A 23,426-nucleotide genomic window follows, 5' to 3' on the forward strand; every position below is an offset into this window, starting at 1 on the left:
AGCAAAGATCAGATTTGAGACCATCTAAAGAATCTAAAGGTGTGCAAGTACATGGGACCCAATGAGATCCATCCATAGGTTCTGAGAGAACTGGTGGATGAAACTGCCAAACTGCTATCCATTGTTCTCACTGACTGGAAAAGAGGAAAAATAACCCCTACTTTCAAGAAGGAAAAAAAAGAAGATGCAGAGAACTGCAGACTAGTCTCACCTCTGTGCCTGCTAAGATCTTGGAGCAGATTCTCTTGAAGGCCCTAATAAAGCACATCAAAAATAAAGACAAGTTGATTGGTGATAACCAACATGGCTTTACCAAGGGTAAGTCATGCCTGCCAAACTTGGTGACCTTTACGACAGAATTATAATATCAGTGGATAAAGGAAGAGCAACTGACATCATCTATCTGAACTTGTGCAAAGCATTTGATATCCTGGTTGCCTAACTGGAGAAAAACTGGATTTGAAGGATGGACCACTTGATAGATAAGGAATTAGCTGTACGGTTGCACTAAGAGAGAGAGTTGCAGTCAACAGCTCAATGTCCAAATGTAGACCAGTGACAAATGGTGTTCCTCAGGGATCAGTCTTGGAACTGGTATTATTTAACATCTTGGTAGGTGACATGCACAGTGGGATTGGGTGCACATTCAGCAAGTTTGCAGATGACACCAAAGTGAGTGGTGCAGTTGATATAGAGGCTAGAGGGAAGAGCTGCTATCCAGAGGGATCTGGACAGGCTTGAGAGTTGGGTCCATGCCAACCTCATCAAGTTCAACAAGGCCAAGTGAGAGGTCCTGCACCTGAGTTGGGACAATCCAAGTGCAAGTTGGGCAGAGAATGGCTTGAGACCAGCCCTGAGAAGGATTTCGGGGTGTTGGTCAATGAAGGATTCAACACGAGCCAGCAATGTGTGCTTGCAGCCCAGAAAGCGAAGTATGTCCTGGGTTGCATCAAGAGAAGTGTGACCAGCAGGTCGAGAAAGGTGATGCTGCCTCTCTATTTTGCTCTCCTGAGACCTCACCTGGAGTACTGCATTCAGTTTTGGAGTCTCCAGCACAAGGACATGGAGCTGTTGGAGCGGGTCCAGAGGAGGGCCACAAAACTGGAAGATGGGGAAAGAGTCTAGAACACAGAGGGTTACAGCTACATTTGACTTATTAAATTGCCTGTCTGAGACTGACAGCTACAGCAGCTTACAAACAGCACTGCTCTATGATGATTACTTTGTATTAAAACACCAGAGAAAATTGAACTCACAAAGTGTCCCCGGTAGTCACCACACACTATCAGTACAGCAGAGATCAGTGCAAGGTGGACCACCACCAGAGTGCACAAACATATGTGCTTCTGAGCATCAGCTGCTGTAGCAGTGGGTCCAATAGCAGAAATAAGGGTGATGGATTTGACCACCAGTGGAAGAACTCCCAACTTCATAGCAGGCTTTAAGGTATGCTATGCCTTAATACTACCAGTAAGATACCCTTGCCTTAGATAAAAGGGGTAAGATCAGTTGCATCATTCCAGATCTCAGAGTTTTTAAGCAACTATAAACAAGCCAAATATTCAACAGGAACAAGTCCATGCATTCAGTGCAAAAGGCTTTTGTGTTGTATCTACTTCACCAGCTGCCAAACGAAAGTCAAGTAGCTCTTAAGCATTAGGCTGATAATGAAACTGCTCTCAGCAAAGGCAAACTGCAGTAATTCTTAAAGGACAAATGAAGTGCTTTATGGCAGAACAGAAATGGAACTGCTGTTGAGTTTGGCTGACTTTTTCAATTCCAAACTAAGAACAGACTGTAGCCTAGCAGTACGTTTCTGCGTTTGTTCATCTGATGAGGTCAGTCAATTGAAATTAATTTTTATTACTCTATATCAAATAAGAGGAAATGAGAATCATTAAGTTACCTTTCCTAATCAATTCCTTCAACACACCTGGCTTCCCAGAGGATAAACTACCCTCTGCTGGAATAACAAAGAACTTACAGGCAAGAAAACATTTCCTTATTAACTTCGCACAGAGATTCTTGAAAACATTCAGTTGCAAACACAGCCTGTCTGTTGCTGCAGGCTTACTAAAGCTGGGTTTTGCTCCAATAATTTTGCAGCAAGTGTCATCTTAGATAACCCATGATTAGATAACCCATTTAATACATGAATCATTCCCACAAAACTTACTTTTCTTAAATGAGCATGGATTTTTTTCTAAGAAACAAGCTACTGATTTACATAGCATCCACTACGCTTGTTGGTTTGTGTTATTTTTCTTAGTCCTGGAATCTCTCAGAATTCAAAGCTCAGTGTGATATAATTCACATCATGCAAGATTTGATTACATATAGGAGTTACATACTGCAGGAAAAGTTCCTGAATAATTGTAATGGCAAGTACTTAAAAAAAAAAAAAAAAAATCTTTCCCAAAGAGTCCAGCCACAGTGCTTATTAGGAAAAAGCCATTGCATAGCTCTATTGTTAATTTACTAGCTGCTCCAAAAGTATTGCCTTCCATTTTACTGTGTTCGCCCACAACATCAAAGGCAGATGGTGGTGATAAGGCAGTAGAGCTTGAACCTTTCCACCAATACCCTGATACATTTCGTTGCTCTGTGACAGACAGCAACAGAGGGGCACTCTGATGAAATGGCATCTGACATGAAAGAACAGATGAAGCAAAGGTGTGTCACAGAATTCCTCCACTTGGAAAAAATGGCACCCACTGACATTCTTCCTGACATGCTTCCTGAAAGTTGATGGAGACCAAACAGTGGATGCAAGCACAGTGAGGCAGTGGGTGTTGTGTTTTAGCAGTAGTAACAGTGACATAAAAGACAAGCCATGTTCTGGATGGCTATGCAGATTTTAATGAGTGCAGAATGCAGGCAATTCATCACTGCAGAGCTAATGGTAGAAATTATACTGAAAAACAGTGTTCTGTAGCTGAGAATTTGCTTTATCAAATAGTGTTATTGTGCTCTTTGTATCTGTTGTAGTTTCCATGGAAGTAAAGAAAAGGCATTAATTTTCAATCAACTACTTGTCTTGAAAGCTGGAAGTACTTTCAAGCCAGCCCCAAAAGGCAGGATGGTACAAGAAGACACTTTATTAAATTTGCTGATCATGGCTCCCACCAAGATTCATATCACATGCCAGGCCAGCCTTCATGCTGCAGATTCTGCCTTCTTTCCAAAGATGGTCCAAAAGCATATACGTCACCTTGAGACTACTGACAATCTTCTTGAAGTGCTTAACCAGCACAGAAACAGAAAATTCAGTTTGTATATAGGTAACAGATTTTTCCAAAGAAAGTTAGTTTTATTTTCTAAAGACATATTGAAAAACATCAAAGTCAAGTAGGAAAACAAGGAATGGAATGGTACAGTCATGAACTAAGTCACATCCCTGGCTCTTAACCTCACTGCAAAAATCCCAGGTCTGCTGATTTCATCAAAGTTGTTATATGGTTTTTTACAGTTGGTACAATTTTCAACTTTCAAACACAAACAAAAAATCTCAGTTCTTTCTTCAAAACTGCAAAAAACAGTTGTTAACAGGCTCTTGGGCATATGTAAAGGAAAGAAAAAAGATGGAAATGCCACTTTGTTGAAATTTCTAGCACACAAACATTATCATGGAATTACAATAAGGATCCTTGGAAAGAAACTTACCTCTTCAAATCTCTCATGGAAAAGAGGAAGAGCTAGTCATCAGTCGGACCTGTTAATTAAAGACTTGCTGTGCACTGCTGGGTTCTGTCTGCTTCCACCATGGCCATCAACTGCCATATACAACAAAACAAACAGCCCCTACACCCCTGCTGAAAAAGAATAATAATAATTACTAATACATCTTCTAAAATTCCCCCCAAAACAATCCTGCATATGTCCTAAAAAGCCATTCCTTCGTTTCAATGAAGGTGCAACCGTCTGTGCCCCAAAGGCACTTGTAACATTTTTGTCTGAATAGGGTCTAACATATCCGTTTATTTGTAACTCATCAGGCAAGATCCCAGCTAGCCACAATTACTTTAGTGAACTTAAATAAAGAATGTATGTTAAAAGCTAAGTATTTGTGTGCTTTTATGAGCTTCCCTTTCACGCTTTTGGCCCTGAAAGACAGGTAAACTTATCTTAAAAAAAAAAAAAAAAAAATCGGAAAAAAATAGTACATGGATATAAGCAATGAGGAAGAGTTTAATTTTACATATATAGTTTCAAAGAAATGAGTTGAAAACAACGAAACAAAAATTAAAAGCATTTTTACTCATAAAGCAGACTTTGTAACTGCTAAAACAGAAGTATGTTCCACAAAAGTGACAAATGTTATTACAGAGGAAAAAGCCATTTGGTGTGCCATACAGATTAATAGCCTAATTTAAACAGGGGGAAAAAAGAAGAAAAAAAAAAACAATAAAACTTGACAAATATGGAACACGTGAGTGTGCAGCAAATTACAGAGCTGTATCCTGTGGGAGTGTAGAGGTGCCTTGCATGCCCACTCACCATCGGCTCCTCTCGCAGCTGCAGTCTGCGGCTACCATGGATGGTCACACAGAGAGGAAGAAGGCAGCGGTGGGCATTGCTCTCACAGAGCAGGGATACTCTTTCCTTCTCCAAGAATTCCCCCACCAGGGAACGCCCCACGCATCAAGCTGTTTTATGAAGCACAAAGAAAATGTACCAGAAGTACCACTACTGCTACTCAGACTAGTAATAATCAGAACTCTTAACAGAAATCTAATACCGGTTTATTCGCGCATCTGACACACCTAAACCTAATACTGATTTACTTGTAGTTATAAATCTAATACTGTAGTATCCACGATGATGCTATGGAAAAGTTCACAGGCAGAAAAATGCTATGTGCTTCTATGCGCTTTAAAATACAGAAACCTGTATTTACTTACAACAGTATTTCCATTCCAATTCCATTACAAAATCTGCTACTTCTTTTTAAATATTTATTCAACTTACTTCCTGTCTTTTACTTCCTATTGATTAATAAAGACCATTATGTAACTCTCGGTTCAGTCTATTTCTACTGCCTATTAATTTTATTTTGTCATCCAGGCATAGTTTAGTAACAGCTATTCTAATGTTGTTGGCTTTTTTCCTTAAAAAACCTTTATTTTGTCAAAGTATAATAGCTGAAAAAAATTTAGCAACAAAAGCAAGAGGGAAAATTTCCCACTGAAGGAAAATGTTTGAGAAACTGGTAAATAATTCAAGAACATTATTGAACGTGAGGCATTAAATGGGCATTTACCATGCAAATCATCTGTCAGGTCTGAAATACATGCCAAGAGCTCAGGACAAAGTTTCCAAAATTGGCTCTATATCCATTTCTATCAGCCAACTTACAAAGCTGGTGAAAACACGCTTCTGTTGGAGCTCTTAAGAGCACGCCCAGGAAAGAAGCCACCAACATGCAAGCCTACGTGAGCTTTCTGGTGTCAAAACTACACACTTCTCCACACACTTAAGACCTCCGCATAGGTTATTTGTCTGCGGTTTGACACTTCTGAGCAGTGTAGGTAAGGTTTTGGTACCATCAGCTGGCAAAAGAGCTTTAAGAAGGCTGTCACGTGGCATCTGAGACATGCTGAATAATAATGAGCCTCCTACCACACCACAGAAAAAGCCAGGTACACTAATTTAAATCTCTTTCACCAAGCTAGAAATTTAACCACAACTTATTAAACAGCTCAACAAAACAAACCAGAGTAGTTCACTCATGTAGTTGAATACCAGTCTTCTAACCATTGTAAGAGCATTGAAATCAGGGGAAAAAAAAAAAAGAAAAAAAAAGAAAAAAAAAATTAAGGCAACTAGAATTTTATCCTCCTCATTTTCAGGAAATGTCACTCTTCTGCTTGAGCCAAAGAATAACCTAATGTATGCCTGGCCTGATTTAAATACTACAAACGGTAAAACAATAAAAACAAATAAAACCAATAAAACCAACAAAACAAAAACATTTATTAATGAACTGTTCCACTGGTTAATAGGTCTTGTGCTTTAAAAGTCTTGTTTGTTATGTCAGTCACGACCTTGTGCTAGTAAACACAAAGCACATTTAAATCACCTGCACTAGAACCGTTTGCATGTATTTCATAAATCATGTTTTCTCATCTACTAATTTTTAATGGGCAGTTTTATTCCACACATGATTACCACTCAGAAGTTGCTTTTTTTAATAGGTATTCTGACTTGCCACGCATGTGGTTTCAACGAGAAGCTGTCTGATGGTGACTCAGTGATTCAGCATGTGACACTATCGCTGTGACAGAACAAGTGCTCACCTTCCGAGTGCAACTTCTTTGGTTTTTCAGTTTCTCTTTCAGTATCTTCTTTCCTCTAAAGTCTTACTTGTGATTATGATTTTCATCCCGACTAGGAGTTCTACACATCAAAGCCATTAATTCAAAGGGAAATTCCTAAAACTTAGTACATGTTTTTAGTAACTCTCGAGAAGTTTTACACAACGGATAGATACAGTAGGGTCACATGTGGCCTGTCCCACAATATTGTGACTGATTTCCACCACTCCCTAAAAACTAGCAGTATTTAAAAAAACTGGCCTTGCTATTCTTGCACTCGTAAATGCATTTCTGTTGTTTCTTCACTGCTTTCCCTGATTTGTCTGCATTTTTAATTAGCTCTTTAGATGTATTCACTGTAAGGCAAACATGGTAGAATGAAAAAAGGCATTCATTTCTTCACATACAAACTTCAGCACCATAGACTTCTGTAAGACTTCTGAAGACACACACACACACACAGTCTGTTCTAAAGTATTAACATAATTCACAAGGTTTGGTCTGCTGATAAGCAAAAAGTCAAAGGAGAAGCTGCAACACAGAAGACAAATGACTTCCTCTACCCTTAGTCATCAAAAACCTTTGCACACCTTCAGGGGAGCCGGGCGATTCCTCTCCCGTACTGATGCACTTATGTGAACTTAATGGCACATTATGGACTCTCATACCAGAAAACCAAAGTTTCAGTTTATGAAAAAACAATAAATCAAACATGTACAGCTGGTTGGTCACACGGCTTGAATTCACAGCTTGCTGGGCACTGGGGCATTGGAATACCAGGCCAAGTGCCCCTTTCCTGCAACACATGGAAAACTATTTAATAGATAAGAAAAAAGAAACCCTTTGTTCAGCGCTTTCCTTTGGAAGTATTTTAGGCTGCTTGTAATTTGTTTCTGACAATTAGGCAAGCTTAACTGAGCAACCTCTCCTCCCACATGTAGCTCTGTGCTCATGACAGAATGATTTTCCTATTTAGAAAAGCCAGAACAGCTGTCATACCAGTCAAACAAATACCATCCTATTTATTATCTCAGAACCACTAATACAGCCTATTTGTTGTTTTAAAACCTCTTTTCCTAAGAATTAACTTTATTTCCAAAGTAGTAAGATAGCAATACTACAAAACCGAATGACGAGATAATAAAAATTTATTTTCTTCTTTGTGTCTGTTCGCACAACACTGAAAGCTGAAATCGTTCACCCTCTTCCTTTCAACAGGCAGTCTCACATATTTTGCTCTGACAGTGCTTTTGCTGTCGATATGTTACACTGTCACAGGCCTAAAAAGAAAAGGGAGATGGAGGGTGGTTGAAGACAGTTGTACATCAGATAAGAGGTTCTTATAAGGATATAAATTTCATGCTCCAGGGTACAGGTTTTATATCTTCTGCAGGAGCTGATACCATCTAGTGCAAGGGAAAGGACACATGGCCAGGCGGGCCTGAGTGTCGGATGCGGTGTAACGCTCTGATGACCATGTTCCGGACCTGACATGACAGCATCCTCCCTAAGAGGAACACCATGCAGGTATGTGCCTGCAGCAGAGCAAGCTTTTTGTTGGCAATTCTGCTCCAGGAACCCAGCAAACAGCACTCCTTATGTGAATTTCACCAGACAGGTGTCAGATGACACAGTTTTTATTCTTCCATCAGCCCGACTGGAGGATGAACGATCATAAGGAGGCTTTGTTAGATGGTACAACTCTATTGCCTAGTGTGCAGGTGGTCTTCTTATGGTCAAACTAAAAGAAGCATTTGACACAAACGTACAAGCAGGTCCCTCGCACACACACACCCTCTTCTGTGCTCAATAACGCAATTAACACGGCTCTGAAGCCAGCTGTAAGCAACACATGGACGACAGGCTATGAAGAGAGGCTACGGCTGGCAGCAGGAGATACCAGGCGCGCTGCTCTGATGCAAGACTGTCTCACGCCCGTTTGCTCTGCGGTATGGCCCGGCTCTACCTGAGCTTATCGCTTCGGTAACTCGCCCAGCTTCCAGCCTTGCCCGGCCCGGCCCGGCCCGGCCCGGCCCGCCGGACGTAGCCGGGACGCGGCTTCCCCCAGAGGACGGTGCGAGAAGCCCTCGCCGTCGCCGACTGCGAGCTAGGCAAGGGCCGGCGGCAGCCGCTCGGCCGCGGGGATCCGGCCAGGTGCCTCCCGTCCCTCCCGCGCCCCACGGCCCCCACCGCTTCCCGCCCCCGCGCCCCGCCTCGCCCTGCTGCCAGCTCCGGGCGGAGGTGCCCGCGCCCGGCCCCGCGCAACCTGCCCTCCACGGCGCGGCCAATGGGGCGAGAGGGCGGGGAGGAGAGGCGCCGACTGCGCCGGCCGCCTCCGCCCTCCGCGGCGAAACTCGGCGGGAGCGCGGTGGGGAGTTAGACGGCGCCCGCGCCCCGCACGGCAGCGCAGCGCAGCGCCGGCGGGAAGGAGGGAGAGAGGGAAGGGTTGAGCGGCGCCCACCGCGCTCCGGACTTTCCCGCACCGCCCCCGCCGACACCTGGGAGCCGGCCCTTCCCGCGGCGGCGCTGCGCCCTCCGCGGCGTCGGAGAGGGACGGACGGGTGCCGCGCTCCGCTCCGCCGGGCTCTGCGCTCGGGCCGGTCCCGCTGCCCCGGGCCCCTTAGACTCGGCGTGGGGAGAAGCGGAGGCAGCGCTCGGCTGTCCTGGCGCTCCTCTCCGGCTCCTCTCCTAGACTTTTTTTTTTTTTCTTTTTTAACTAAACCAGACGACTTTTTTTTTTTTTTTTTTTTTTTTCTCTTTCCTCATTCGATTATTATTATTTTATTTTCAGGCTAGGCTGTCCTCTCCCTCGTGCCGCTCTTTCTCCCTCTTTCCCGATCCCTCTTGCCTCCCACGACCTCGCAGTAGCACGCGGGCACCATGTCCTACTACTCCACTACCATGCCACCTGCCAACGGCTCTGCCAATGGGACTGCCAGCGCGGCTGAGGGCAGCAAGCCTGCCACCATCCCCACCGTCATGTTCATCTTCGGCGTGGTGGGCAACCTCATCGCTATTGTGGTGCTCTGCAAGTCCAGGAAGGAGCAGAAGGAGACCACCTTCTACACGCTGGTCTGCGGGCTGGCAGTCACTGACCTGCTGGGGACCTGCCTGGTGAGTCCAGTCACTATTGCCACTTACCTGCAGAATCGCTGGCCAGGAGGAGTGGCACTGTGTGAATACAGCTCCTTCATCCTCCTCTTCTTTGGACTCTCTGGCCTCAGCATTATCTGTGCCATGTCTATAGAAAGGTACCTTGCCATCAACCACGCTTATTTCTACAGCCATTATGTAGACAAGAAGCTGGCAGGGCTCACACTCTTCGCCATCTATGCTTCCAATGTGCTGTTCTGTGCCCTCCCCAGCATGGGGCTCGGCAGATCAACCTTGCAGTACCCTGACACCTGGTGTTTCATAGACTGGCGAGCAACGAATGCCACTCACGCAGCATACTCATACATGTACGCCGGCTTCAGCTCCTTCCTGATCATGGTTACGGTGATCTGCAACATCCTGGTCTGCGTGGCCCTCATTCGCATGCACCGTCAGTTCATGCGGCGCACATCGCTGGGGACAGACACCACCTCCAGCCGCTTATCTGACTTTCGCAGACGCCGGAGCTTCCGTCGAATGGCCGGAGCAGAGATCCAGATGGTTATTCTGCTCATTGCCACTTCCCTGGTGGTGGTCATCTGCTCCATTCCTCTGGTGGTGAGTAACATTGTGCAACCCTACTTCTTTCCATCATCCACACTGCTGAATCTTTTCTCCTCCTCTTCTGTGCCTGTAGGTCAGAATCATGTTTAGATGGTGCTGCAAACTCTTAGCGTAAGTTCAGTGCAGTTAGCACGCACGCATGGTAATAGAAAATCGTACTGGTTTATATTTACAAGGAAAGAACCCACGCTTATACCAAACCCTAGACTACTTTAATTGGTTGAAATGCAGTGCCAAAAATTCTTAACAAATTTTCCACTGTTTAACTGGAATCAACACAGTGAAAATTTCACTGAGAGCTGAGGGCACTTGAAAGTTCACTCCCAAAATTAATTTGTGATGAGTGAGGTTTGGAGCTGGCCTGCTCTTCGGATGCCTCTTGTGTTTCTAAAATATGTGCTGTTGCTGAAGGATACAGCAGTCCTTACTATGTGGAAGGAGGTGAGCGTTCTGTTTGCATGGCACCAGCAAGGTGCAGAATGCTTCCCACCCAAACCCAGAGCAGAGCTTCCCATCCAAAGGACCCACTTGGGAAGATCCCACGCTATTTCACTACTCCAGCAGCCGTGCTGGAAGGCTGGAAGCAGCCGTGCCACTTGTTGCTGTCATTTTTAGTTGAGTGAGAGTTGCAAGAACCTGGCCTCATGGAGCTAGAGAAATACAAGAGTGCCAAACAACATTACCACTAACTATTTGCTAATTTTCTGCAACAGCTGGTACAATTACTGCCACTGACTTCAACCTGCGGCTCCTACTTTCTTCTGTTTCTTCACCTTATCGCCAAGGAAGACAAAAAAAACCACCAGCTCGAGGCTCAGTTTTCATGTGCCGCCCACCATAATACAGCTTGGCGAACTTCTCTCTCTTCCTGGCTTAGAAATGTTAAACAGTTGGCTTGCCATACTCGCCACCTTCCAAAATACAGTTTAGGGAGCCAAGAAGTTGTTAGACATAAAGCAGCACTGGAAGATAGATTGCTTTGAGGGAGTTTGGTGTAGATGGAAGCTATTCCACAGTCTCTGTATCACAGAGGGTTTGCGATGTGTGTGATGTATGAGTGGCCGTCAGGGGATGTGAAACAGCCATGCTGCTGCGTAGTAAGGAAGTTCAGAGAAACACATCTGCAGAGAACTTGGAGAGGTCAGCGAGTCCATCCCCCTATTCAGAGGAGGGTGTAGTTGCAGGGGCCAGGCCAGTTTTGCCACATTACTGAGATAAACAGGAGCCAGCGGAGTGTGGCTGTGCTGGAGCACCAGCAGCTGTCACCCAGCGCTGTCGCACCTCCTGCAGCGCTGTGACTTCATGTCATGCTGTGGCTTAGCTGAGCACTTTGCCATCTGTTTGCTGCTTGTCATCTAAAGGAAATGGAAATGTGCTGCTCGAGCTGTGCGCGGGCTGTCTGCGAGGCACGCGTGTGCTCGATCGAGGAACCGCGCGCAGCCTGTTACACAGTGCAGCAGCAGAAACCTCATGGGTAAGCTGAGTTGCAACACTGGGGGAGTCGGATCATGAGGTACCAAGCCCCAGCATAGGGTTTTAGAAAAAAGCCAAAACCTCATCCCTTGGAGGAGCAGCTAGAGAAAGGCTGAGGATGCAAAATGAAATGTTCCTGTATGTTAGGAGCAAGATATCTTACAGAACAAAAAAAAAAAAAAAAAAAAAAAAAGGAAAAAGAGGGAGGGGCTACCAGAAAGGAAACTAGATTGTTGACAGTTCAAATTAATGATCCTGGGTGGGGCAAGAGATTTATTATTTAAACAGTGGCTGTTGAAAACCTTACGTGCAGCAGAGAGCATGTGAAGATGCAGGTGACAAAGTTCCGCACTGTCAGACCTTGATTCTGCTGCTTACAAAGTCATGGTGTTGCCTTGAGAGTGTTCACATGCAGTTGTTTTTCTCAGCTAAAGCAGCAGACTTCTGTGTGCAAAATGAAGTAAAAGAATGTCATTTTGCTGTCTCCATATTTGACTCTCAAGTGTGCTGAGGAAGAGGAAAAAAAAAAAAAGTTTTCTTTTATGGCACTTGTAGATACATCATTACAGAGTCCAGTATGGTTGAACTGCTCCATTGTAAGGGTAGCTTTTGTCAGCCTCCTGCTGTGGGAATAAGCCACAGCTGTTTATGTTTTGTTACACCACGATGATGCCCCTGGAGCCATTCAAGGCCAGGCTGGAGGGGGCTCCGAGCAATCTGACGGAGCTGTAGGAGCCCCTGTTCATTGCAGGGCAGTTGGACCATACAGCCCTTATGGGTCCCTTCCAGATAGGACGATTCTATGATTTCATGTACTGCTGCATATGTGTATTAAGCCCTCTGCTTGTAGACGGAGGTTAAGCATTCCAAGATAAACTCTGAGCAGTGACACCTTCATGTTTTACATACTTAGCGAAAGCGGCAGAGACAGGAAAATCACTAACTTATATGTACATTTTTATGACTCAGAGGAGTTCCCTGGAGTTATGGGGGGAGCCCACACCGCAGAGGAGACTGCGAGGCTCATTTGTCGCACGGAGCCTGGCAGACACAGGAGCATGCGAGTAGTAAGGTGGTGGTGGCATGATTCAGATGCACAAAGCCGGCTCAGAGGGTGCTCGGTGACTGAGATTTTCTGACGGGCTGATTTCCTACTGATGATTTCAGCTGAATAAACTATCTCTGAAGTCAAAGCAGAGCAAGTTCTGAGCAAGATACAAACTTTAATACTTTAGAGTGAATGCTTTCACAGTACAATAAATTGGGAGATAGAGGGAGCCCAGCATTTATCAGTATTTATCAGAGTTTAACCAAAAAACCCTACATTTAAAAATTCTAAATACTCTGAACTACTAAGAAAAAACTTGTCTTGATTGAAGAAGTGTTTAAAGAGCAGTGAGCTGAGTCACAGAGATCAGCCGTTCTCAGTAATGACGCTGCAGCTCTGAGCTTACAATTAGGGTTGTTCAGCATTTTAATGATTTATTCATAAAATCATCAAAATCTTACAGTGATGTGCTGTAGCAAAGCTATTGAGGATTGTGCAAAGCACTGAATGAACATTGAAATGAAGGTGGATCAGATTAATCAAAGGAAAAAGAGCAAAAAAAAAAGCGTTATCTATAATAACCTGCTATACCTATCTATATATAACCTGCTGTGTTCTCAGTGTACAGAACGTGGTTGGAAAGTGTGAAGTCTGACAGGAATTTAGGAGTGAACTGGAGAAAAGCACATGAGCTGTACGCTGCCTCTCACCTGCACTTCACTTTTTTCTTTTTTTCATCTGTTAAAACTGAGAGTTTTTAGAACATAGGATTGATATAGGTAGAAGTAGTGAATGAGGCACATTAGGTGGTACTTTATCAAGAATATAGTGGAAATTGCTGCCCAGCCCTTAAGAATGACTCTCAAGAGAAAGTAGGCACACACTGCTGATAGTATAGTTCACTCCAGCGGTCTCTCAGACATTCTTAGGTTTACAAATGCATGATGTTTTTCTTATCCCGACCTCTGCATGCTGTTGAGTTGCACTGAAAGTGTAAATAAAATGCTGTGCTTCAGGATGTGTGTGTGGTCCATCTCATGAAATAACCAGGAGTTTCTAACATGAGGTTTAGTTGAGATAAAAGTTTGGGTTTTCGTTTGATTTGGTGTGGGTCCTGCAGCCAGCAGCACGGTGGCAAGCACAGCTACTGGGCCATCTCTTACAGCAAGAACCCTTAAAGGCGAAGGGTGCTGGCTCCTAGAGATGAAAATCTTGTTTCCTGATTTATATCATTTAAAATTTATCCTATTGGCATGTGGGACATTTTATGAAGGGAGATTATTGCACCAATTGCTCTGTGACAGTAACTATACAAATTGCTTTATAGTACTTGGCAGAAATTGAAATCATGATTTGCATTTGTATTTAGTAAAAAAAAATGCAAAAGCAAACCATGCAAGGGCTGTGTTTCTACCACTACCTATTTCTTCAGCATAAACTCAACACACTGTGGAGCAAAGTGCTGCTTAACCTCTCCTGTGAAGAAAGGCTGAGGGAGGCTCCGGGGTCACCTCGCTGCAGCTTTGTAGTACCTGAGGGTACTGATAAACAGGAGAGAAAAAACCTTTTACACAGACAGACAGTGACAAAGTGGAATAGTTTCAAACCTACAGAGGACAGATTTGGAGATTTAGGTTAGTTGTTAGGAGGAAATTCTTTACTCGGAGTGTGATGAGGTGCTGGCACTGCTGCCCAGAGAGGTGCCCCATGCCTGGAGGTGCTCAAGGCTGGGTTGGATGGGGCCCTTGGCAGCCTGAGCTAGTGAGGGCACTGCCCGTGGCAGGGGCTGGAGCTGGGTGGCCCTTGAGGTCCTTTCCAAACCGTTCTGTGATTCTAAGGTTAACATTGCAAAGAAACCACAGATACTTTCAAAATATGTTGCCTGAATTCTGTGGCTGCAGATGTATCACATAAGTCTCAGTTATTTGAAACATGAACTGTTCTCATTTGCTTTTTTCTTAAATTAGGATTTCAAATTGGAGAAATTGGAGAAATTCAAACAGATAATCAGCTAGTGTAACATAAAAATATAATCTACTTTCTGAGCACTTATTTAGAACATGAAAGGCGATATTCCTTATCATGCTACAACCTGTAGGGGAAGACTCATAGCCAAAAGAGGTATATCTGTTGCTGTTAGTGTGGATGTTTTACCAGGACGTAAAGAAATGATAAAACTGACATTCCAATGCAGATTTTATTTCTACTGTGTTGTGATTAACAAGTAATCCATGCAATGTGTCCGAGCTGGTAAATGCATTTGACTCTTTGGGGGCTTCTATGAAAATATGTGGGACAGTTCAAAGTTTTCATTAAATGGATTCTTGTTAGGAATTTGTCACCGCCATGTCACACACCATCAAAAAGAAATGAAGCATACAGAGGTAGCATAAAGCAAGCTGTATGACTTTTTTTAGCCGCAGCGTCAGCGCTTAGAGATGTTTGTCCCTGATCTCTGCCAGGCAGAGAATGGTGAATCGAGTGCCTGAGTTTCAGCTGGTGCTTATCAGAGGAACAATCCCACCGTTAAATCACTGGTGTGTAACTTTAGCTCTAAGTTAAAAGGGGAAAAAAAAAAACGAAGAAAAAAAAAAGTCAGGTCTCCAGAGCTGGTCTGTGTGCTGCCTTTAGAGTGTGCGCCCGGCTCAGAGATGCGGATGAATCCATCAGGAGAAGCTCTGCCTGTCACACCTGTCGGGTTCGTGGCGGTGCGCGCACCAAGGCTCCAAGGCTGCTGCTCCCACAGCGCTGTCCTTTCGGCCGCTGGCTGCGGGCAGGTCGCTGTGCCGGGATCACAGCCCAGCGCTTGCACAGCTCCAGGGTGTATCTCTTGCCTAAGGGGAAGAGGAGGAACGATGGGAAAGAAATGTCATGACACAGGTTAAATCTTTAGGAGAACTTTGTCCTTCGTGTGTTTACAACCTTTACAGTTTTGTTTTGTTTGGGGTTGTTTTTTTTTTTCTTTTAGGTTTTGGTTTTGGTATGTTTTGGGTTTTTTTTCGGAGGGTGAAAAAAATTCTCATAGAAATGGCCAAGCATATTTCAAGAGCAGAGTACAGCCGGTGCCATAGTCGCATCGACTCATCTTCCAACCCCTCCACATGGAGGAATCCCGGCTGCTGCTTCAGAGGTTCCGAGCCCGCGGCTCTGCGAACGGGAGCGGAGGCCCAGAACGAATTCCCGCCGCGGCCGCGGGCTTGTCCTCGTGGTCGTGCCCTGCGGCAGCGCTGCCACCTGGCGGTGCGCTGCGGGACGGCCGCTGTGGGGAAAGCCATCCGTGCCCGCCGGGAGAGCCCGCTGTGGATCTCAAGCTCCTCGGGCTGTTCTCGCAGCCGGCGGTATGCAGGATTCATCGGTGATGGCTGTCAAACAAGAGAAGCAGAAGGTTGGAAGCTGTGTAAATACTGAAAAAAGCTGTAGTGAGTGAAGCCTGATCAAAGTGAGCTGAGGGTCAGCCTCTTCTCCGTTGTAACTAGCGATAGGGCTGGAGGGAATGGCCTCAAGTTGTGTCAGCGGATATTCAGGTTGGATGTTAGGAGATACTTCTCCAAAAGAATGGTCGGGCGCTGGAACAGGCAGCCCATGGAGGTCTTTTCTATAAAGTAAAACTTCATAGAACTCTATAAAGTAAAATCACAGAAATAGACATTGCTGGGTGTGCAGGAATAATCTTTGATGCTTGTCAGTTGTGTCTCTGGCTTAACAGAGGATAAACTAGCTGTCAAACAGCCACCTGCAGTGTTGAGAACAATTAGGAAGGATCACTGTATTGCTCTATAAATTCATTATTTTCCTGTATTTTGAAATTCCTGTGGAAAGGTTTTGTTACCAGTGAAGCTGGATGAATGTGCTGAGAAAGCAAATATGGAGGATTATCAGCTTCATGTCCAGTCATTTGAGATTCTGTGCATAGCAGTGCTGAAGAAGGACTCTGCAGTGCTTTATACGTACTTTGCCACTCACACTCTAAATCCTGACAAGCAGAACACAAGCAAGCATGGCTCTGCTGCAGGAAAATTTCATCAAAGAACTGTGATTTTTTTGTTTTTCCAGTCTTGCATAGGTTCGCAATCACAACTTCTAGTAAAAAATTATGCACTTGCTTTTCCTCATGTTTGTCTGTAAGCTCATAGCTAGGCCAGACTTTACTCATCTCAGGAGCCAAAGTGGAGGTTTTAGAACATCCATAATTGTGCTACTAGATTTTCACTGTGTCATGTAAGAAGATAATTAAGGGATTTAATTAAGGAGTATGAAGAATACAGCGTCTTCCTTTGTCAGTTATTTTCAGTGGCTTTCCTAGGCCTTCCTAAAATTCCAGACATTGCATAGGTCTTGTTAAAATGAAGAATAGCTATTTGAGACTTAACACACTCATATGATGTCATGCTCCTTGTGGACACCGAAAATACAACAATTGATACCAAAGAACTGGATTGTGCTCTACAGCAGCATTTTCAGAAGTGGCTCCAAAACAAGGGTAGGGACTATAGTATTGTTTTTTCTTGGATTCCATGGAAAGCCTGAAGGAGGCATTTCTGACAGGATCCAAAGTAGTCTTAAATTTTTTGCATGATAAACTGGAAGTGCTAATTCAGTAGTCATCTAGCAGCTGCTTCAAAATCTTGAATTCCTAACCACTTCATATGTATTTTTATGCTTTGCTAATTAGAACCAAGTGCCAGCTCATGTAGGTAAGCAGTGCACTCCAGTCCAGTGCTGGAATCATCTAATCGTATTGACGTATTAAAAATCTTCTACCTGAGGGACCTTTCATTTTGTTACTTCATTTTTTTTTCCAAAGCATGCTGTAACAAGAAAGACACTGAGGTTATACGATTTCAGTAAGGACAAGTGCCAGCCGGAAGTATTTCTGTACTTGGCAGTCAACAGCTCTGGGCTTGTTTCTGGAGAATAACATACCTGGATTATAACCTTAGTTTCAGTTTGTTTCTGAACACACAATTATTAGACCTTTGCCAGAGGAAACAGTTGGTTACGTCCCCTCAGAGGACTGATATCTCTTTGCAAATAGCATAACACCAGAGATACAGTAAGGAAGCAGGATATAGCTGTAACTCGTAAGTCTTTGTTCCTGGGTTATAACCATTAACAAGGAAGTTGTAAAAGCAGCATCCAAAAGTTGAAGGTTCGAGGATTAGTTATGAGGGGTTAAGAGAACGTCACTGCTTTCTTACTTGCAGCACATAAAATCAATTTACAGCAGATTAATCTCTGATTTTTTTGCAGTTTTGAAAAAAAGACCTCACAGTTGCCAATCTCAGCTGTATTGCTTTGGCAGCCTTTTCTCTTGTATCTTGCAAGTTGCAAGTTGAGATCCATGCTTTGATATATAATCTTTGATTTCCTGTCGCAGTTGTAAAATTTTGCCTTTATCCTCCCCCTTCTCTTTCAATAGGTCCGTGTCTTCGTGAACCAGCTCTACCGGCCCGAATTAGTGAGAGATGTAAGGCAAAACCCTGACCTGCAAGCCATCCGCATTGCCTCAGTGAACCCCATTTTGGACCCCTGGGTCTACATCCTTCTCCGCAAGACTGTGCTCAGCAAAGCCATTGAGAAGATCAAATGTCTCTTCTGCCAAATTGGAGGAGCTCGGAGGCAGCACTCGGGGAGCAATTTCAATTGCGTGGATGGTCGCAGGACCTCTTCTGCTGTGTCAAGTCAGTCACCCTCTTTCATCTCTCGTGAGCTGCGGGAGATCAGCAGCACGTCCCAAACACTGCTCTATCCCCCAGAGTTAAGTGAGAGCAGTATTGGGGGTCGTGTGCTGCTTCCAGGCCCCAGTGCAAGTTTGGCTCAGTCTGACACTACATCCGTAAGGACACTGCGCAGCTCAGAGACCTCGGACTCCTCACAGGGGCAGGACTCAGAGAGTGTCCTCTTGGTGAATGAAATCAGGCCTGGTGCTGGGGTCAGCTCTACGTCCAAGGGCACTCCCCTCCAGGTCACCTTCCCCACTGAGACATTGAATTTATCAGAGAAGTGTATATAGCAACAAAAGGCATCAACCCTGGTGATCTTTCCTGGTACATTGGAAAACTGGTGCAATAGATAGGCATTCTACCTATTCAAGTGGAAAGGGGATCAACTATGCTCCAAAGGGCTAATTTTCTCTTGCCATGTGATGGGTACATTTCTTTTAGACTACTGAGAACTGTGTGGAATAGACACTGTGTTTTGTGCTGCCATCAGAAGTTATACAAGATGGGTCTAATGAGACTGGAATCACAAACATGTCTTGTTCTGGGTCACAGGAGAGCTACTGGGCCTCTCAACATAGAAAGATCCATCACTTTCTTTTCCTTTTTTCCTTTCTTTCTTTCTTGCTTTGTTGGTTTGTTTTGTTTTGTTTTTTGATTTTTTTTTTCATTTCTTTCATTCTCTTTCCAAATCTGGTAGAACTGTGTTTTTCTGTGGCTGCTCAGCTATCAAGGTTCTGGTACTAGAGCAGAATGTGAGGCAACTACTAGGAACTAGATGGAGCTACTCTGACAGCTGCCTGCAGTAGGATTTCAAAGTGTCTCACTAAAGCATGAAAATGTGAATTTTTACTGTTGTGTATATATCAGGTTTGAAAATATTTAAAAGTCTATTCTTCTCTATGAGAAGGGTTCTTATTAATACCAGGTATATAGAAATGATTGCCAGCCTTCTCTTCCCCACTATTTCCTGCTGATGAGACATTCTTGGTTTAGATTTGTTGTCCGTGCTAGATTCATGGTTGATAATTCTTTAGCTGAAAATATGTAAACACTTTGAAATGAAAATGTACATACTATTGAGAAAAAAGAAAACATATCTTCAGTTAAGAATATTCCTTTTCAGCGTATGTACAAGCCAGATTTTATTTATGTGCTGATAATGTTTCCGTGTATAAACACATCCGCTCCTTGCTGAGTACTTCGGCCCACGTCCTGCACACACTTAGGCACACACTTAACAATGCCCATCCGAGTAGCCCTTCTGCTGCCAGGGAGACTCTCATGTAAAGTTAAGGACATATAGAAGTACTTTAATATCAGGGCCTAGAACTTTCAACCCCTGGTTAATAGTCATAATATTCACTTTAGTTAAAGCATCACTGATGTAATAAAGGTATTTTTTCATAACATTTATCATTTTACTTTAAATAGTAAATAGAATTTTATGACTGTAATCTGATATTCCACCAAATAAATGTATGATACCGTGGAAGTAGAATCTTCATTTAAAAGCATAAGTTATATAGAACCAGCTCCTGGTCTTGCACTCCTTGTACATTATTTGTTCCTAGAGTTTTAATGGAAAAGACATCACCAAAAACAGCAGTGACAAAAGGACTTCTGGTGTTTTATTTTGCGAGGTTAGATCTTGTTACAGAAATACTGTTTACTAAAATAATTCTGTACAGATATTTGGGGATGTTTTGTCAAATACTAAGCATGTTATGCTGCTTAAAGTGTTCTTATGTGAAATGCTTTATTGTAATTAAAATCTTGAGCCTTATGTTGATGACATGTTTAAGCAGTTGTATTGACCAAAATGATTTTGGAGATCACGATTAAATGGAAATGTTCTGCTTGAGATCAAAAGTTTATTAGTCTGCCATTCGGTGCCAACTCCCTACTTTAACAAGCCACCCTTCTGGAACACCTTGTGCTTAGCTGCTTCTAAAACCTACTGGAAGTTTCCAGAGCTCCACAGAACAATCACCATCAGCAAGAAGGAGCCATCTTAGAAAACATGAAAGGACTATCACACAGCCATGAAAATCTCTCAGAATGACAGAAAAATCAAAACCCCCACTCAATTAAACCTCAACCTGCCTATTTCTCTCTAGCACAGGAGCAGTAGAGTTTATTTGTACGTAGGAAGTTATGCACAAATATTGCAGCAGAAGCTACTGCTGCACTGATTAGAGAACAGTGCTACTGAAGTTCCTGCTGTAGCTGCAGGTACATATCTGCCTTTGTCTTTGCAATTAAAGCATTTAGCTATGGTCTGCTACTTGCTAGTGACCAACAAACAGCCCTCACTGCATTATCTAAGACAAGGAACAGTACCTGACAGTCTAGTTTCTAAATGAGAAAGGCCTGTGCATTACTGATGGAAAACAGTTTGTTCTGATAGACTTCTAAGCAACAATAGAGCAGCAAAAGAGGTGTTCTTTCTTCCTTTTGCAAAAACAAATGGTAAGTCTTCCTTCTCCCCATAGCATTGGTGGTTTACCAGTGCTGGGCAGGACTCACAATCCCACATCAGCACTAGTTGCCTTAGGAATGAATGAAAATCCCCAAAAAACCCATGTTAATGGAAAATGCATTAATTCACAATTCAGAAGTGTCTTACTCCAAAATCCTATCTCTGTGACTCCATCAGTGGTTTATCAGTGCTGGGCAGGACTCACTAGCCCACATCAGCACTAGTTGCCTTAGGAATGAATGAAAATCCCCAGTCAACCCACATTAATGGAAAATGCATTAATTCACAATTCAGAAGCGTCTTATTCCAAAATCTTATCTCTGTGACTGCATCTTGCCAGTCCCACCACCCCCAGTCTCACACCCTTACTTCCAGCATTCTGCTTCTGCCCACAGCACAAACTGCAGCTTCACCAAACCTTATACCCCACACACCTAAACCTTTCCCCAGACTCCAGACCCAAACTCCATTTATTCCCCTGTCCTCTGGCATGGTGTGAACAGGATGAGAGCCATTATTGGTAGGAAACTGGTAGAAATCAGTTTCTATGAATATTGTAAATTAATTTGAACCTATGATCTGTAAATGAGCATTACAGTTGGATCCAGGTTTAAGGAGCAGAATATAGTGTACTTAGGCTCCACGCATGGGCTCAAAGATCCTGTTACAACCTAAGCTTATACATCTCCACTGTCTGCAACACCAGTGCTACTATCAGTGCTGTAAATGCAATGCTGAAGTGATAACGATACCAATGTAACCATTATCTTCAAATGGCACCACGACATCTTGATCAAGAAGTCTTCTACAAAACTTTTCAGCCAATATTCTTCTGCAAAACTGAGTATCTGATTTACTTAAAGCAGATTTACTTTTCAAGTTTCAACATAACAACAGACCTTTTCCACTGCTAGGCCCTGTTATAGACCTGTCAGCTTTATCAGATATGAAAATAAATTGAAGTCAGAACCCCAAGCTTACTGAACCTCAATACAAAACTCACTCCTTACATCCAGTTTTTCCCTTTGACCATTTACTCTCTAAAATTCAAAGAGCTACTAGAATCACTTCTTTCGGAAAGTCAGCCCCCTAAACCAGGACAGTCAATCTGCCACAATGGAACTTCTGCTGCTTAACAGGCCAAGAACTTCAATCCACTTGAGAATGTGATAGCCAATGACACCAACCTACAGTAAATCTGCATAGTCCAAGCCCACATGCTTCTGCTTTCTTGAACCCCAGTACTACGTAAGTTCACAGCTCTTATATGATCTAGAAATAAAACTCATTTTGACCTTCTTACCATTACTTTTAAGATCTGGGGGACACTAACCTCATGTTGCCAGGTACATTTTCAGTGCTACCTTTCTCATCTTGATCCCAAACATCAACAGTTGCTCAAGGAAGTTTTAGGGATGAGAAGAACAAAGTTCATTTTTTTGCCTTCCATAACCTGTTTTAAAATCCAGTCCCATATTGTATTATTAAATTAGTCGGTGTTATCTGATCCATACTTTGCCCTCTAATATTGTTGGAAAGCATTCTCTCTCTGTGTAATCTAAGTATTTCTGATTATTACCAGAAAGTAATGCTTCCTATATATTTCCATGGATACTACAACAAAAAGTAACACTCTGACAGAGCAAATTCTCAGATTTGCAGAAGAACAGTATTTTTCAACACAGTCACCACCACTAGCCATGTATTTTCCCCAGCCATGAACAAGAGCCTGCATGCTGTGGAGGTGACCCACTGTTTCACAGTTGCTATGATGGCGTTGCTGCTGCTGAAACTCTCACGGTGCCAACATCTGCTCACTGGTATCTATCAACATTCAGCAAGCATCAATCACTGTCAATGGATGCCATTTTTTTCCGCAGAGGAATTCAGTCACACACCTCTGCTTTATATGCACTTCCACTTCAGATGCCATTTTGTTACACTGCCTTTCTGCTGCTGTCTGTTCCATCTGTTGTTCCCACGGTGGAAAGGTTCAACCTCTACTGTTCTAACACCAACATCTGCTTCTGAAGTCGTAGGCAAACACAATAAAATAGGAGACATCACCTTCAAAACAGCCGTCATCTGTTCAACGTTCAAAAGATCATTATCTCATTCCGTAGGGGTGGAATTCATATACTCTGCTTCAGTATCTGAAGCTGACACCCAGTCAGCCACTTCAGGCTTCTTTTTTATAGTCAATGGCACTAATTAAGCACCTTGATTCAATTTTTCCAAAGATTTTTATCTAACATAAGGCACATGAATGTCCCTCTAAATTACACATTTCTTTCCAGATATAAAATTTTCCAAGGGAAAAAGTCAGATTTAAATCCTCAGCTGTGTGTATTTTGCTCTTTAACTACCTTGCTACATTTCAGGATTTTCATATATGTATGATTCATATGGAAGACAAATATACAAAAGCTACTGAAGCCACTGACTGTGAGTGATGATTATGAATAATAAATTTCAGTTAGTAAAGTAGCAGTACTATTTCCCTTTTTGCTTTCTCCTTTGGATCACATTCTTTTGGATACTCCTGAGATGCTCAGAACCGCTTACCACTACCTTTTATTAAATATTTTTCTTAAGATGGCTTTTTTTTTAAAAAAAAAAACAAAACTACAACTAGTCAACATGTCCAGCAGAGACAGAGGAAGCCAACTGAT

The 23,426-nt window shown here is 43.2% G+C and overlaps 2 protein-coding genes across 2 annotated transcripts in view; both read left to right on the forward strand.

Moving 5' to 3' along the window:
- The window catches only part of GHR (growth hormone receptor), a 996,322-nt gene that overhangs the window by 254,567 nt on the left and 718,329 nt on the right, over positions 1–23,426 (forward strand). The gene's annotated exons all lie outside the window — the stretch shown is intronic.
- PTGER4 (prostaglandin E receptor 4) lies at positions 8,683–23,402 on the forward strand. Its single transcript, XM_048930910.1, has 2 exons — positions 8,683–10,025; positions 17,972–23,402. Exons 1-2 carry the CDS (start codon positions 9,195–9,197, stop codon positions 18,563–18,565), a joined length of 1,425 nt encoding a protein of 474 aa, XP_048786867.1. The 5' UTR covers positions 8,683–9,194; the 3' UTR covers positions 18,566–23,402.

Source organism: Lagopus muta, chromosome Z (assembly GCF_023343835.1).
Source record: "Lagopus muta isolate bLagMut1 chromosome Z, bLagMut1 primary, whole genome shotgun sequence".
Lineage (NCBI taxonomy): Eukaryota > Metazoa > Chordata > Aves > Galliformes > Phasianidae > Lagopus > Lagopus muta.